At 40.1% G+C, this 16017-nt stretch overlaps 5 protein-coding genes across 8 annotated transcripts; 2 read left to right on the plus strand and 3 right to left on the minus strand.

The window, feature by feature from the left end:
• Positions 1-2511: 2511 nt before the first annotated feature.
• On the plus strand, positions 2512-4609 carry Dronc (Death regulator Nedd2-like caspase). The gene is made up of 6 exons (XM_076429261.1): positions 2512-2843; positions 2913-3154; positions 3249-3531; positions 3602-3861; positions 3926-4190; positions 4257-4609. The coding sequence occupies exons 1-6, from the start codon at positions 2706-2708 to the stop codon at positions 4374-4376; spliced, it is 1308 nt and encodes a 435-aa protein (XP_076285376.1). The 5' UTR covers positions 2512-2705; the 3' UTR covers positions 4377-4609.
• Positions 4610-4807: 198 nt separating this feature from the next.
• Positions 4808-7510, minus strand: Reg (proteasome regulator gamma). Of its 3 annotated transcripts, none has more exons than XM_076429280.1 (5): positions 7127-7510; positions 6469-6501; positions 6055-6375; positions 5855-5991; positions 4808-5620 (listed from the first exon to the last, which is right to left on the minus strand). In XM_076429280.1, exons 1-5 carry the CDS (start codon positions 7148-7150, stop codon positions 5398-5400), a joined length of 738 nt encoding a protein of 245 aa, XP_076285395.1. In that variant the 5' UTR covers positions 7151-7510; the 3' UTR covers positions 4808-5397. The 3 variants fall into 3 exon arrangements, with proteins under 3 accessions (XP_076285395.1, XP_076285394.1, XP_076285397.1); XM_076429279.1 differs by having other exon boundaries at positions 6469-6513; XM_076429282.1 differs by lacking the exon at positions 6469-6501.
• Positions 7511-7987: 477 nt separating this feature from the next.
• On the minus strand, positions 7988-10610 carry Rpn6 (regulatory particle non-ATPase 6). The gene is made up of 4 exons (XM_076429262.1): positions 10033-10610; positions 9321-9715; positions 8926-9250; positions 7988-8480 (listed from the first exon to the last, which is right to left on the minus strand). The coding sequence occupies exons 1-4, from the start codon at positions 10351-10353 to the stop codon at positions 8250-8252; spliced, it is 1272 nt and encodes a 423-aa protein (XP_076285377.1). The 5' UTR covers positions 10354-10610; the 3' UTR covers positions 7988-8249.
• A 1049-nt stretch (positions 10611-11659) lies between these two features.
• Fu (STKc_STK36 domain-containing protein fused) lies at positions 11660-14286 on the plus strand. 2 transcript variants are annotated; one of them, XM_076429239.1, is made up of 8 exons: positions 11661-11977; positions 12058-12171; positions 12252-12403; positions 12464-12643; positions 12712-12856; positions 12935-13745; positions 13886-14076; positions 14147-14286. In XM_076429239.1, the coding sequence occupies exons 1-8, from the start codon at positions 11861-11863 to the stop codon at positions 14189-14191; spliced, it is 1755 nt and encodes a 584-aa protein (XP_076285354.1). In that variant the 5' UTR covers positions 11661-11860; the 3' UTR covers positions 14192-14286. The 2 variants fall into 2 exon arrangements, with proteins under 2 accessions (XP_076285353.1, XP_076285354.1); XM_076429238.1 differs by having other exon boundaries at positions 11660-11977; positions 13886-14200.
• Positions 14287-14456: 170 nt separating this feature from the next.
• On the minus strand, positions 14457-16017 carry LOC143211512 (seminal metalloprotease 1). Its single transcript, XM_076429272.1, is given in 6 exon segments — positions 14457-14592; positions 14666-14799; positions 14882-15184; positions 15247-15429; positions 15644-15744; positions 15746-16017. Coding segments are annotated over 6 exon segments (1089 nt in total). The 3' UTR covers positions 14457-14496.

Genomic DNA, 16017 nt, shown 5'->3' on the forward strand with positions numbered 1-16017 from the left:
CGACGCATCATCCTATCCGAACTCAAAAAAAAAAGAAAATAGCGCGACGTCTCCAGGCTGTTCCTGTGTAAAGACGTTCCGATATGAATTCGTTCGAAACGAGCCAAAATAATCAGAGAATAATTGTTGGTGGAACGATCAGGAAACCAAGAAACGGAAGCTCGTCGAAGACCCAACTTGTCTCGACCCACTGTGCATTTCACAGCGAATTCCATCATTAGCGCTAACAAGGTTGGCCCGAGGCTACAAGGGGGACTTCACCCTTCGTCGGGCTAACCTCTAGGTATACACATGCGCGCGCAAACACGTACGCGATGAACACGAATGGAGTGTACCTATGCGAATACATATACACATACATACGCACACGGGCGCGCGCACAGACTGGCTGTGAGTTGACTCCTCCTTGAAACAAGTGGGGATAATAAGATCTACGACAATCAACTCCAAGGACGACGTTGTGAGAGTACAACGATGCGACCTATTGGACGAGCTTTTAGGCGACGTCCGCCACGTTATGTCCACATTTCTCTTCACCGCTCGCTTCACCTTACCTCAATGTGCACGCCCGTTCCACCGTAACATCCCCCGTCGTACAACCGATCGTGTTTGTCTCTTTGTCTATTTGCCTATCCGCTCGTCATCTTCAATTATCGCTTTTTCTCGCGCGATATACAATGCGAAACCACACTAAGAGCCCGTTCAGACACGGTTTCTCGATCGCGCGATTTTTATTTCGGATTCTTGGTCCGCACAAGGACAGATGCAAACAAATAAATAAGCTCCGCGCGGTTTCCGCCGTGACTGAACGAGGTCTAGAGGATGTAGCGTAAAACTGGTAATGAAAGCGAGAGGAAAAATGTATATGCGTGTGTGCGCGCAGTCAAATATATGTGTAGAGATATTAGAACATTTCGATAGGAGGATATGCGACGCAGTGGTTGAAGCATCTGCTTTAGGCAGACACAGACAACTGGAGAGGGTTTACTGTGTCAACGTGAAATGGCGTCCGAAGGAGGAAACCGAAGAAATAATGTAACGTGATTAATTAAATACACGTTGAATGCGAGGGAACGATAAATCAATCGAATAGGAAGGTAAAGGACGACTCAAATTACAAGTGATTCTTGCCGCTTTGATCGTAAGACACGACGCAAATATCGGCAAGAATCATTTGCTTCGTAAAATCTAGATTTAGCGCCAGATTTCAAACTGATAGACAAGCGTTATCGACGGAGGAGTGCACACCGTGTGGAGAACGTATGGAAATCTACATTATCGACATCCGCCACAACCATCAACTAGTGGCGCCACTCTCGTAATAATAAATCTCTAGACAATTAACATATTATTGGACAGCGGATTTGAAACGTTTATGACAAAAATGAGGATCTAAAAATACTGTTATATTATTTTCAGCCTATTAAACATATTAAGAAAGAAAATCAATTTCTATTTTACTCCCGTTTGTTGCGAATCAAGTAGAAAATTTGTATTTTCCATAAAGATCCGCTGTCTACAGCAATATTATGAAATATTCTAAATCAATCTCTTTTTCGCGTATATTTCCACAGATCTTTATCGCATTTGTTTTCCCGTATCTCGTACTAAATAAATATTTGGTAACTTCCACCTTGTCGTGGAAATGTTTTCATTTCGTCGAGATCAAATAAACGCCAAAAGAATATACATATGTAAGGTACTTTACGGTGTTGCAGCAGGTTCGTACAGGCTGGTATTTACAGGATTTACAGGTACATAATCGAAGATTCCAAGTGACAAAGGACCGGAAAGAATGGTTGGAGAGGGAAGAAGCAGGCGCGTGAGGTTCCTGGATCCTGTTCCTGTTCCTACCAGTTCCTACGCAAGATAAAACTGGATAAAACTGACACTGACATACACATTGTATATTTAGATAGATCTTGCAATTAGACCATAATGATCTAAGCTGACATACTCTCCGATCTCCGTGCCCCACAAGTTGTCCCGCGCTCGCAGCCAATGGTTAAGCCGTGACGTCACACACAATAATTTGGCTAGAATCGAAAGTGCCAGTGGAATGACCCAATCGGACGGCTTGCTGCCGCATACCTTCCACGAAATGTACATATCATACAGATACCAGAGACTTTACACATACTATACCTAAATTTTAAATGACACAATGATCCTGTTGGCAGGCTGGATTGTAGACTGTGGATCTGTGGATTGGAGTTTGGACTGTTTGGAGTGAGTTTACAGTGCACCAGTGCAGTGATGCCAGAATCATGGGTCGTGGGTTTTTTCCCCTCTGCTCGTTCAGCCGACTCGAGCCCCCACTCTGACGCACTGTCGTCGCCACGTTGCTTCTACTGCGCACGCGCTACACACGAACGTATCTCTATCGGAGTACATACTTATCTCGGCAGAGTAGACGACGGTGCGAGGCGACGACGGTGCGTCAGAGTGGGGGGTCGAGTCGGCTGAGCGAGCGGAGGGGAAAAAACCCACGACGCGTGATTCTGGCATCACTGCACCAGTGCACACAGTGTATTGACACCGGGCGTACGATGACTCATTTAATGTCGATAAGACAACTGACACAACTCGAATAATGCGATACAAGTTTAGATGTTTAATCACAGAGTATATTGTATATCATTGTTAAATGAAACGAAAGTTTTCCATGTTTGAATACGTATGACAATTGTTCGGTGGTATTCAACATGAATCAAAAACATCGTGATATAATAGATTCGTACTGTGAAGATATAGTACCTAAAATAGATTTAAATACGTTATGGCCGAAATTATTGGAGAATAAGATTTTTAATAGAGACGATGTAAATGTGCCGCGATGGAAGGTAAGAATACGTCGTTGTAATAAGTATTTTGCGTATATAACTTTTGAACAACGATTTTGATTGTTTTAGGATAATCTTATGGACAAATCAACCGCACGGGACATATACTTGACAATTAAAACAAGAGGACCGTACGCGTTCACCCGTTTCATCAAGAGTTTAAAGCAAAGTGGACACGAGAGTTTGGCTGATATCTTAGAAGGAAAAACATATACATTTAATGATAACGAGTTGGAGAGAAATATTAGCGAGGATAACGCTATCAACAAAGAGGATGTCGGCGAAAGAAACTTTCGGTCTAATACAGAAAGGTAATAGTAATAATACTCAAAATATCCATCGTGATTACAAATTATTTTCCAATTACTAAACGTTCACAAATATCGTGCGCTTTCCTTTGAAAAGGGCACAAGACAATTTTTTTTACGATATACAGTCGTCGAACGAACCTCTACAAATTCAAGTGCAGAAGTCTACAGAATTTCTGGATGGACCTGTGTATGAAATGGTTGAAAGATATCCGATGAGAAATAAACCTCGTGGATTGGTTTTGATAATTACAAACATTCATTACAAATATTCCTATAAGGAACCGAGAAGTTCGGCAGCCCACGATGAAGAAAATATGAGAAATCTCTTCGAGCAAATGGGGTTTCGTGTCATTTCTCTTTTCGATTTATCGAAACGGGTAAATAACTTGACTATTTTACTGAGGAAATGAAAACTTCTGAGACCCTAACGATGTATATTCTTACAAGCAATTCGTGGAGAAAGTCAGAGAATTTTCCCAAGAAAAACTGTTACGTCACGTGGATTCCTGCTTTGTTATCGTTAGTAGCCATGGCAATGTAAATTCGCAATACGAAGTCACTGAAATCGAGTGTGTGGATAATAATCCTGAGAGTGATCTACGAAGTGCTAAAACTATTTTGTGCAAGGATATTCTGGATTACTTTACTGCCGAAGCGTGTCCTCATCTAGCCGGGAAGCCGAAAATCTTCATTTTTCAATTGTGTAGGCAAGTAAAGGAGAACCTTGAATGTTAAGACTGATTTTCAAAGATATTCTGCGTTATATTTCAGAGGGGATAAAAAACAGAGATCCGTGATAGAACCACGTCACACAACAGACATTAGTAATTTTCATTCGATCGACGAAATGGCTGGTCCTAAGACGAATTCTGGCGAGACAATAAGAAACTACGAGGATATGCTAGTGGCGCAGGCTACTCTTCCAGGACACGTTGCTTTTCGAGATAAAATAACCGGCAGTTGGTTCATTCAAATTTTATGCGAAGTATTTATGAATTACGCGTGCAAATCTCATCTTCAGGACTTGCTTACTATGGTGAGCCATCTAATAATTTATACGTGCCTTTATAAGACAGCTAAATTACATGATTCCCATTTGCAGGTGGACTCACGATTAAAGATACAAAGAACAATGCAGGAGGAATGTCAGACTTTGACGGTAACGTCGATAGGATTCAATAAACATTGTTTCCTGAACCCGGGCCTTTTCGAAGAGACGTAGTTGAAAAGCGATGGTGATTCAATAACCGTTGAAGCATTACCAATCTATTTTATATTCGCTTATTTATCACGAAACGTCGATTTTATTCGTCGATCGAGTTCGACTTATTTTATACTTTTTATTACATTTTATAGAGTGAGCCGAGAACGATCCTTAGTATTGAATAATACTAATATTGTTATTACTATATATCTTTCTTATTGAGAAATATACGTGTAAATTTGTATACATAATCTACTTATTATTTATTTGCTTACAAGAAATTGTTCAACTTTTTTAGAACCCAAATACAGTTATGTTTGTGTACAGAAGCCGATTCCGAGCTTTAGTGCCGTTTCTCGGATCAGAGTACCTAAAGCGTGCTTGTCGTTAGAAATTAAACTGTCAAGATTCCAAATTAAGGGGCGCTTTAAATTAAAAACATCCACAGCTTTTCTCGTGAATCCTTATGATTTATGTCGTAATGATTTTAGATTTTACAGATGCGGATTACAAATTATATGCTTAACTATATTCTATAAAATCAATTAGACGAAAGAATATCCTAACACTTCCATTACCTAAGGTATTCAAGTTTTGTTTTCGTAAGTACGTACAATTCGTATAATGTAATAGGCAAATTTTTAATAGACGGATGAACGTAAGAATAAAGCTAGGGACCTGTTTCTTCTTGCATATTGTACGATAATGATACGATACGAAGTGATTCACAACGTTTCCAAACAATAGGAACAAATGATTTTGAAGATCTCTGTCTATTAATTGCATCCACATTCATGTTTATGAATGCAGAGGACAAAAACTAATTTCGTTTTTGTGAATCAACGAAGAAAGAATCATCTTCGCTTGAATGGACAAGTAAAGGCAACAGTAGTACCAGGAAAATAAAGAAATTCTAATGATCCAATGAGAGGGTCGAGAATAATGTTTTCGTATGCCGCGTATGTTTTTCTTGGTTTCTTTTTTTTTTCATTATCGTCCTGTACAATATCAGGTATAAATAGTATGTATAGCATGCAGTTTAATACAAGGATTGCGCATTAGAAGAACGAGGTTTTTTGATCTTCTCCAAATTCTTGATTACCAAGTCATGTAGAGAACAGTAACGATTACGGACTTCGCACATAACTAACCACAAGCTCACATACTCTTTCTCGTCTAGTTCTTGGACTGCTCTTCTATAATCGCTAATGTGTGGATACTTCGCAACTTTGCTAATCACCTTTCCTCTAGAGATGAAGTACCTGCCGGACAGAAAATTTCTCCTTTCACTTTTTATTTTACACTGATCGTCACGAGGATTGTATTTCGCGCGTTCGCTCCTATATTGATAGTTTTCCCGATACTTCGTTTCTTTGTTATGCGAACGGTGATACAAACTAAACTGCTAAACTTTAGCGTTCATAAGTGTGATTTGGCGAATAGATAAGCGTGCATTGCAACGAAATATTAAAGAGGCAGGGCCAAGAGAGTATTACCTAGATATTTGATCGAAGAATGCGGCAGCTTCGCTTTCGACAGATTGTATTTCGGCAAGCGTATCTTCTTGAATAGATACTCCGAAATTATTTCCATCTTCTATTTTTGGAATTAGGTACGAAACCCACATTTTCAACTAAAATTTTGATCCAAGATAAGCAACATAGAAGGATCCAACATTTTTTCGTGATATACTTACCAAGTTAGAATCTTCCAGCAATTGTCGAATATACGGTTTAACTATGCAAATCAGATCGCATAGAGGCTTGTTACAAGGTACAGGTCCATTTGGTAATACCATCACTTTGGTTCCACTAGTATTGTCTATGCTATTGTCTACTTTCAGCTTCTTCGTGGGAGGTACATCTTCGGAATGATTGAGAATTATTGGATCTGGAATAGGCACGTTTAAATCTTGATGGACATCCGATAGTTTTCTGTTACAGAATCCAGGTGTCTCCAATAATTCGTTTAACTTAACAATCTTCTCGGGAAATCCTTTCAACAGCAGTTGCTCGGCCTAAACAATATATACACATAGAACGGTACACGATACATATTGCAACAATTTGGACCAAAGTATGTGGCATTGAAACAACGTTCAACTAATTACCTTAGTTTTAAGAGAATCTTTGTATTCTTGAACCTGTAAGACAAACTTGAAGGATAAATACATTAAATAGAATGCTTGAACCGAATCAAACTATGTAAATACCATTTCTGCTTTTGGCGATACTATATGTACATACTATACGTGTATATATATGTACACACATACTATATGTACAAATATATACACATATACATGTAATGGGAAATTATAACAAACGACTACATCAATTTACATGTTTTGTTTCAAGTTGTACAGTAGAATACAATGCAACACGACATGAAACAACGAATAAACATAAAATATCGTAAAGCTGGAGAGAGAGCAGAAAACTACAAAGTACTAAGAAACAGAAACCTTATCGTTTGTCTGCGTGGTTTTGTGTAAGCGTAAAACCTGATCGTACATCGAATCGAAGAGTTTGAAAATTGAATAATTTCATGAAACAATACTGATGAGTGTTGCCGGTAGATTGTTTCCCGGAGAAATTATGAAAAAAAAGAAAGGGAAAACTGTTTGGACATATTGATGCCGGTCTGTGTTAAATGCTTCATTAACCTAAACATTGTTGCTTGTAATTTGTCAAGCGAATCATGCGAATATAGCCTAGACTAGTACTGTCTAACGTTGAACATTGAAATCATTGTACGAAATACTTTACCTTCTGTGCTGTTGTATCAGCCATTATATATTTTACACAAAAAAAAACACTTTATAAAATATAACCACCCTGCCTCTTTGTTGTAACGTACAACTTGGTACAACTTCAAACAGGAAGTAGCGATGCATGTTCCTACTACGCCGTCAAATCAGAATCTGTAATGTTAACACGGTTACAGTAATGTTTGCGCAATTTTATTATTTGTCGAGTATGACGGATTACAGTTTCGATCACATTATTCAACATTTCCGTGATAGAAAATATACGACGATAATATTATAGAATTATGCATCCTTTTTGGCACGAGTAACATGCACACGCGCACGCCTATACATGTTCACGCAAACGTACGTACGTGCGTACACACATAGAAACACAAACGCAATCTATAGAATTATTTAATTGTTTTCATTCTCGTAGATATATGTAGATATGTATATCTCGATGAAAGAAATTGTACCTACATACAACATTAACTAATATTAATATATTTCATCGCTTCACACACAAGAAGAGGATGTGGTTGAAACTATTTAATCGATTTTATTGTAAAATTTATACAAATGAATTCGTAGTTCTTCCGAGATGTTAAAGACAAGAATTTCTTTTCGTTTTTTACACTCTTCAACGACTCGAGCAGGTTTATATAAATGAATAGCAAACAATTTGACATAGTAGTATTGTATTTCACAGTTTGTAACCGCTGCATCATACTCATTTGTTCTCAAAAGAAAAAAAAAGCCTTTCAAACAGTTACTGCTACACAATACGCCTTACAACTGTGTGTACAATGTACGCATGTGTGCACGCACGTGCGTACCTATGTATGTGTTCAGTATCGTATATATATATATATATGTAATGTATGTACGAAACAATGTATGCATAGCAGAAGGGATGAACTCGTATAAACTTGCGTCTGCTACACATATTACGATGTATGTGTAAGTATTTTGTGTGTTCAGATGTTAGATTTTGAAATTAATTAGCATGTGAAGAAAATCCAGGTAATCAAAGCAAATCATTTTAAATAATATAATGAACATTACAAGACCATGATTTAAATTGTTTTTTAAGTTTGCTGTTAGAAGTATATATCTATGTGTATATGTATTGAATACGGCTAAGTAAGTCTTTTCGCTTTTTGATAGAGGGTGTCCACGACTTTTCCCATACTATGTATCGTGTCCAATGCGAGTTCGTAAGTTTTATCTCGTGGAGTATCTTCGAAAACAATTAGGACACCTTCGCCTTGATCGAGAACGCCTCTCAGTTTCTTATCCAATATCATTTGTGAGAGTTTCTTCTCCACTTGAGCGAGTGGCAACGATATGCAGGTGGCGATGTGACCGACCTGTTTTTTAAAAATAACGTACGAAATTAGTAAACTGTTTAATACAGTAATCCCGCGATCTAAGGTGGATTAGAAGAGCTTCTTGGCCCCTCGCGGGATATGCCTCCCAATGGAAGGGGCAGGCGAACAGGCTTAGATCGGGAATTACTGTATAGGGGTGCCCATATAATCGGCCTCATGTGAAAATTGCCCAAGTCCAAAAAAGTAAATTTTACAGGAGGCGAAAAAAGCGATTTATAGCGAAACTATTTTGCTTTACACGTAGTTTTCAAATCCTGATATTGTGGCACTACCCGATAATTTATCGCTGAACTATTATCCTCAAACCGTAGAAATTAAAATACCTAACAAGGCGAAGCTGAAAACCCAATTTTCATAAAATATGGACTTAGACAGTTTTCATACGAGGCCGACAGTATGCTTATGTGTTTATATGCCTATATACCTGTACGCGAGAATAAGGTTCAACCAAGCGACACAAGTTTTGCTCGAGCATGGCGTCGTACAAGGAACCGAGATGAGCTCGTACAATCACATCGTCCTCTAACTCGTCGCGATACTTCTTCACAGCAGTTTGAAAGTCCGCCAGCGATCGCCGAGAACTTGCTTCGGCGACTGCGCGCATCGCATCCAAATCCCGACCGGCATACTTGACCGCCAGCTTTCCAGACATAATAGACTGAACGTCTTCGGGCGTGCGTAACATAATCTTTGACAGCAACATGTATTTCAGAGCTGTTAGTGCTTTGGGACTTTCGACGCTGTCGTACCTGCGAGTAACGAATAAATTATTGAAAGTACACGAACAGGAGTAAATCCTACATAAACATAATAATTCACCCTTCGAACGCTTCATAGAAATAAGAGTACGCCGTTTTAAAATCTCGTTCGTCGGCAGCATGTAGAATTCCTGACTGTAAATCTAGCGCAGCCTGCATTTTAGGTGGACAGTAAATTGCATTAGCAGTTGTCCTGGCACTGGTTAGAGCTGCTCTCGCTTTCGCTAAATTACTCAGGGCATGATACGTTTTACTCTCTAACAATTGCACTTCGACCAGTAGTTGTTTATCGTCCAACTTTTTCAGTTCTTTCAATAGAGCCGATCCTAGTTGCAGTGCTTCGCTGTACATGCTGGTATCAAAGTACAATGCTATCAAACGAGCCTCCAGGGATTGCCTCAAAAATGTTCGACGTTCTTCTTTCGCCCATTCTATACATTCCTTACATAGTTGGACCTGCACGAACAAAACATTATTCGAAATTGTCTATCGAAGTGTAAATAAAATGTCTTGGTCACTCGTATCCACCGAAAGACCAAATTCTTATGTCATACCATTTTATATCTACTTTTCTCTTCGCTATACAACTATCACGAAAGAAGGCAAGATACAGTAAGACCTCGACTAACATGGATTCATACGTACGCTGGAACAAATTAACCGTGTAAGTCGGAGACTTACTGTAATTGCTTTGTCTATAAGAAAATACGCCAATTTCAGTGGTTTCGTGTTACCAGTCGATACGACATATAGTTTTATCCTTGTACAAGTACCTCGATTCCAATGCCAGCTTCCAGATCCAAGAAGAAATCTACCAAAGAACGTACGAGCTTAGCAGCTTTGGCTTTGCTGATCAGACTCAGAAATGGTCTAGTAGCTTTGATCAATTCAGCTAATTCCTTCGCTTTGCCTTCTTTTTTGTAAAGTTCACCGAGGTGTAAAATGCCTTGCTCCTTTATTCGAATATTGTCTTCGTCATCGTCAGCAACACCGATACTAGGATCGGAGATGATTTCGTTTAGGAGAGAAATACCCTCGCTACGATTCGTCATTGAAACAGCTTGTGCTCGTTCAAATAGCATTACACCAGCCATCGTGATTGTATTTATGCTTCAAGAGACAAAAATTTCCGAACAAATAACCTCTTTTCCCTACCCACGGAAAACTGTAAAGACGCTTTTTCAAATAAATATACAATCAGTTTTCTCACAACACTCGAACGTGCAAGTTCAATCAGGCCCGGTTAAATTTCCTTAAAGTGCTAAACGTTTTATACGCTTACACTCACAAATAAAATTAACGAACGACAAATGAGTTGTCACTTTCTTTCTCGATCGTTTGATCCCCAAAATCCCAAAACTCATGTCACGTAACTACGCGAGTCAAGGCGACTACTAAATTCATCCACATTGTTATACCGTTATACGTGCGACGTACGTGTATGGATGTCTGTACTAATCTAATGTAATTGGAAAGTGAACGTTCTTTTTAATTCTTTAGTATCTCAATTTTAATTGTAGGATTATATATACATTCAGATATAATATTGAAACACTTGAATACTTTTTGACTCAATTTTAGTCAAAGCACCGACAAGATACAAGACTGCCAGCCCCTGTGCTGTTCAGCGGGACCAGTAAGCGCGCGCGAACGGCGGCGAACGGGCGCGGGGATAACGTGGAACTTACAGTGATCTGAAATACCACATTGCTAAAAGTTCTACCACCGACCAGATACTATTAAAGACTGCCAGCCTTATGGGAGTTCGTGTCACTCGAATATTTCGGTGTTCTCTTACGGCCTCTAAGATATATTCTGACTGGAGTGAGAAACAGAAGGCCATCGACATGATCTCGTTGGTGCAGAAGGCTACTGAAGAGATTCTCGTCGGTGAGAAGGCAAATCTGTCACGGAACCATATTGATCATCATGAATTGTTACACTCTGTACCGAGCAGATATTTCAGACGATGTTGGTTTCCATATTAAAAGCAAAACTCAAGGACAAAGAATTCCTAGAAATATATTATTGAAGAATAATTTTTTAGGAAAATCAACAATTCCTATTTCAAATTGAATACGAGACACCTCAGTTTGTAATTTCAAAACATTTCATAAACGAGAATTATTACCTTTCACTTTTTAATACATAAATGTTACAAGAATCTATCTGGACAGAAATATTTTGAAAAGACTTTACTTTTTTGAATAAATTAATGCGTGCGAATGTTCATGGTTTAAAAGTTATACAAAAGAATACATAATCGTCTCTCGTCCATCAGTCGTCCCGCCAATAACACTGGTACATTCCCGCCAGAATAACTGCCTCAAGGCGTCAGGGCCCTGGCCGCTCGGCTGTGTCGTTGTAGATACGGTACTGTCTTGGCCGCGCATGCGCGAGTTACGGTGGGTCTGATCACATCACTGTACTGTACAGCAGTTGACAGCAGTGTACAGTGTATTGTAATTTATTGTATTGTATACAGTGTGGGTTCACAATGGAGGCTTGAACTGGTGAACTTATGTATATTGTTGCTGTGATTTATTGTTATTACATGTCGATAAAGCCTTTCGCATCGATATTGATGTATTGCATAGAAATATGGCGCTTGGGGCATACACAGCGTATGAATTGGTCGGCGAAGGTTCGTTTGGACAGGTATTCAAAGCGAAACGATACTTTGACGGTGAAACGGTAGCTATTAAAGCTGTTCAAAAGGTAAGGTGAAACATTGATCTTTGAAATGATTATTTCTTGTCTGATTTCTCTATCAATAATAAATATCACAAACCGTAAAGCATGGTAGGTCGAACGACGAATTGAAAAGTTTGCGACAGGAATGGGAAATCCAGCGTGAGCTTCAACATCCAAATATAGTGCCGATATACGGTTGCTATGAAAATAAGAGCGAGGTACGCAATACATACATTTACATGTAAATACATGTATCATTCATTTCGACCAAGATGTAGAAGTTTGTTTATTTTCTCAGATATGGGTCGAGACGGAATACGTGGCTAAGGATTTGCACAAGGTATTGAAGACTAGTAAGAACGGCAGGTTGTCCATAGAAAGAACCCAAGCGATAACTTGTGATCTAGTCTCCGCATTATATTATTTACACTCCAAGGGAATATTGCACAGGTGTGTTATTTCAGGATCTCATCGATTTTCTCTATGCTAATAAGCGGTTCTACTCTACAGAGACATCAAACCACAAAATGTATTAATTAAACAAAATGGACAGGCAATGCTGTGCGATTTTGGCTTCGCCCGTAGCATGCAAACAGGAACACGAGTGTTAACTTCTATAAAGGGAACGCCGTTGTACATGGCGCCGGAACTAATCGAGGAGCAGCCTTATGATCATAACGTAGATTTATGGTGAATTACCTTCTTGAATAAACACACAGCTTCGATGTACCAGTACATAAAAGTCCATCTGTTTTTAGGTCCCTTGGATGTATAGTCTTTGAAATGGTTACAGGTGTTCCACCTTTTAATACAAATTCTATTCTGCATTTAATCAGATTAATTAGAGACGTACAGATAAAGTGGCCTGACTTTATTTCGGACAGCTGCAAGAATTTCCTACAGGTAGTAATAATAATATCCTGGTATTGAAAGTGTTCTGTTCTTTGTTCAAACTGATGTATCTATTGCGTTTGCGAACAGAGACTGCTACAGAAGGATCCATCGCAAAGGCTAACTTGGCCGGCCCTCCTGGTAGATCCATTCGTGAAAGACGGGGTTGTGATAATCGACGGAGACACGAGTAACGCGTCGCTCATGCCGAAGAACGATTTAACGAAAGACGATTCCGCACCGCGAAACAACAGTCTATCCGACTGGAATCCGGTAATGGTCGAGAGCAATATCGAGAACGAAGAATGGATCGCGTTCTTGCAGAAATCCATGGAGGAGATCATGGACGGTGAAATGGACTCGTTGCTGCAACAGAATTGTGTCTCAGTATTCGTGTCTCCGCTAAGAAATCCACGGGCTAGTTTTCGAGTGGTGAAATACGTAGCGTGTCTTCTTTCGTTGCCGTTTGTCGTCCCGAATGGTCAACCGAAAGACTGCCTTTTGAAAATCGAGCAAATATACCTGGACGTTTGGGTCGTACCGAATCTTGTCTTTGCGCTGAAGCTTTTCATGTCCAAGGACTCCCGTAACACGAGCAAGATGTACAAATCTGGAACCATGGATAGTAGTTTCGCGACAAATTGGAACGCGAACCGCCTCGAGACTCTGGAATACGCGATACTTTTGCTGTGTAGGCTAATTCATAACCAGAAGAAGTTTCTCACTCAGTTTTGCGACGCTATCTATCTCGTCGATGGAATCGAATTTCTGAAAGAGTTATTGAAATTGAGGGAGGAGCGGATTCTCGGTAATCTCGTTGCGATTTTTAACGAAATACTGCGATCTCAGCCCGAAAATGCGAATCTAGTGAAAACTGTTGTTCTAATCTGGGATAAACCGGGTAAGTACGAGTATATGTACATGTTATTATGTATTACACTTGTGTAAGATAAGATACAGGTACGTAAGGAGAAACGAATTCGCGACTCTGTTGATGCTCGTACGATAGCTCTCCAAGCGTTCTTTTCGATTTTCTAATAGAAGATGCGGCGGTGATGCTCTGTCGTCTCGTGGCGGCGTCCGACGATATAACTGCCGGAAGATGTTGTCGTTTGATAAGACTGCTAGGCGGATGTTTCCGTACCACTTTGGAAGGTGTGTGGTCGAATGTGTTGAGCGTAGGTATACTAAGCGCGAAAACGTTAAACGACATCGGACCAGAGTTTTCCGAGGTAAGCGATACAAAATTGATATCCATATCACGATTCCAATCTCGATACGTTCGAATCCGTCGATTTTCAGGCTGGTGACGAAATGGGCGCACTACCTGCGATCGAAGATCGATGAACTACAATGCGAGCGACGATGCAACGCGGAGCGGAGAGTTGATCGATTTTTCTTTCTTTCTCACGAAACGTTCGAACTCGAATTCGTTGCATTTTCGATTGTACACCAGGAAAAGAGAATATTATTCTGCATGGAAATTTTGTCGTTGTTTTAGTCATTTCTTTATTAGTCGCATTAAATCAATGTAATTTTTGTGTTGACCGACTTCGAGTCGATTCTACAAACGATTCCAGAATCGTTGAACGGATGGGTCGAGTAAAGCGCGGGAGGGAGGGCTTGTTTGTGGTTCCTGTTGGGTCATCGGGTCATCGGTTGCGACACTCTTCCTTGTACATTTCTTGCAACTTTAGTATATCCTTACTGCTAAGACCCTTTCGTTGGCCAAGTTTCACTCCTTCTTTCTGCGTAACGTACATCGATCTTGTATTCTTTATACTTTATACCAACGGAGACAAAACCAAACATGATACTTACTTTCGGGGTAATAGTCGGTTCACCGTTTCGCGAGAACGCGTGAGAACTGTAGTGCATCACGCTGGTGTAATCGTAGCCGATTCCATAATCGGTTACAGTACGATTGTCGTATTTGTTGAAATTGTGTTCTCTGCCTGCGATCAATAGGAACAAGTTAGCGATAGACGCGGTCAACGAGGAATCGGATGAATGAACAGATGAATAGATCACGTTCACCTGGTTTCACGTTCATCCAATGTATCTTGACCCACTGATCACGATCTGCTGCGCTCTGTTGGTGGTAAAAGCCCAACGCGTGCATCAGTTCGTGAACGATCACGCCGTGTCTCACGCATCCTGGACTCTGCAAATTCAGTTCTTGTCCACGGTCGTGTCGACCGACCAGAGACCAACATCCGGACATTTTCCCCTGTATCGTGACGAAATCGATGTCCGTTTTCTTGTAAGGTCGGAAACGTAAACACGTATTCTCGTGGTATTCCTCCATGGCGTCCTTGATCATCTGGATCTCTTCTTCGTCTACGATGGAGTACGTTTAAACAATCTTTAAACTTGAACGAATAGCAAATACTACGTATTACCGAATTCTTCTTCCTTTATGTAGTACGGTACTATTCCAGCAGGCCAGCGGGACGCAGTTTTCACTAAACCGTTCTTCGATTCGACATTTCCGTCTGGATGCAGCATTATGTCTCCTTCGAAAAGGCCGCTCAGCTCCCAGAGATTCTCTCTGTCGTCGCCCGACCAGGATTTTATGCGGTTTGCTGTCGCGAACAGAGAAAATCAAAGTACAACGTGTATACAGTGGGTGTGCAAAGTATTCGTACACCTTTTAAAAACAGCTTTTTCAGATTTGGACCCGACAGTTTGATAAAAAACATTATGTACGCATTAAAAAGTGTACGAACACTTTGCACAAGCACTGTACGTTCTCGGTAGGTTGCAGGGTAGGTTTCCAGAGATTGAGCGATTGTTTACCAATGCTCTGGTGCGCGTGTCTCTCGTCGAAGGTGCCTCGATGCCTTGGTGTCGGTGGAACGACCGGTGTCGATCGAGTTTGATCGATCGGTTTAGAACCACCGTCCAGTTCCATCGCCGACGTAACCACCGATAACAATAATAATGACAACGATAAGAATATCGTTTTGCGAACGATTCGACGCTCCATTGCTCTCGCAGGTGTACAAAACTGCAGCTACTTTGTTTTGTTCGTTCTTGCAATTAGTTGTTAGCTTTTGTCGAGGAAGAACGTGGACGTTGAGAAAGCTCACCGGATCGTTATATATATACCCAGAAAAATACTCGCACTGGAAGTGTTTAACATCCACCGCACATGTCCCGTTATCAAACAT

This window comes from Lasioglossum baleicum, chromosome 8 (genome assembly GCF_051020765.1).
Source record: "Lasioglossum baleicum chromosome 8, iyLasBale1, whole genome shotgun sequence".
Classification (NCBI taxonomy): Eukaryota; Metazoa; Arthropoda; class Insecta; order Hymenoptera; family Halictidae; genus Lasioglossum; species Lasioglossum baleicum.

What these genes read in the sequence shown, in the direction of transcription:
- Reg (XM_076429279.1), bottom strand. Translation starts at nt 7,150, where the DNA reads ATGGCTGATACAACAGCACAGAAG. An exon ending in TGCTGGAAGATTCTAACTTG is followed by an intron (nt 5,992 to 6,054) that starts GTAAGTATATCA and finishes TCAAAATTTTAG; the next exon opens with TTGAAAATGTGGGTTTCGTA. An exon ending in TTCTTCGATCAAATATCTAG is followed by an intron (nt 5,621 to 5,854) that starts GTAATACTCTCT and finishes TCTGTCCGGCAG; the next exon opens with GTACTTCATCTCTAGAGGAA.
- Rpn6 (XM_076429262.1), bottom strand. Translation starts at nt 10,353, where the DNA reads ATGGCTGGTGTAATGCTATTTGAACGAGCACAAGCTGTTTCAATGACG. An exon ending in AAGCTGGCATTGGAATCGAG is followed by an intron (nt 9,716 to 10,032) that starts GTACTTGTACAA and finishes TTGTTCGTGCAG; the next exon opens with GTCCAACTATGTAAGGAATG. An exon ending in TTCTATGAAGCGTTCGAAGG is followed by an intron (nt 9,251 to 9,320) that starts GTGAATTATTAT and finishes CGTTACTCGCAG; the next exon opens with GTACGACAGCGTCGAAAGTC.
- Dronc (XM_076429261.1), top strand. Translation starts at nt 2,706, where the DNA reads ATGAATCAAAAACATCGTGATATAATAGATTCGTACTGTGAAGATATA. An exon ending in TTTTCGATTTATCGAAACGG is followed by an intron (nt 3,532 to 3,601) that starts GTAAATAACTTG and finishes TATTCTTACAAG; the next exon opens with CAATTCGTGGAGAAAGTCAG. An exon ending in TTCATTTTTCAATTGTGTAG is followed by an intron (nt 3,862 to 3,925) that starts GCAAGTAAAGGA and finishes GTTATATTTCAG; the next exon opens with AGGGGATAAAAAACAGAGAT.
- Fu (XM_076429238.1), top strand. Translation starts at nt 11,861, where the DNA reads ATGGCGCTTGGGGCATACACAGCGTATGAATTGGTCGGCGAAGGTTCG. An exon ending in GCTATGAAAATAAGAGCGAG is followed by an intron (nt 12,172 to 12,251) that starts GTACGCAATACA and finishes TTATTTTCTCAG; the next exon opens with ATATGGGTCGAGACGGAATA. An exon ending in TCCAAGGGAATATTGCACAG is followed by an intron (nt 12,404 to 12,463) that starts GTGTGTTATTTC and finishes TCTACTCTACAG; the next exon opens with AGACATCAAACCACAAAATG.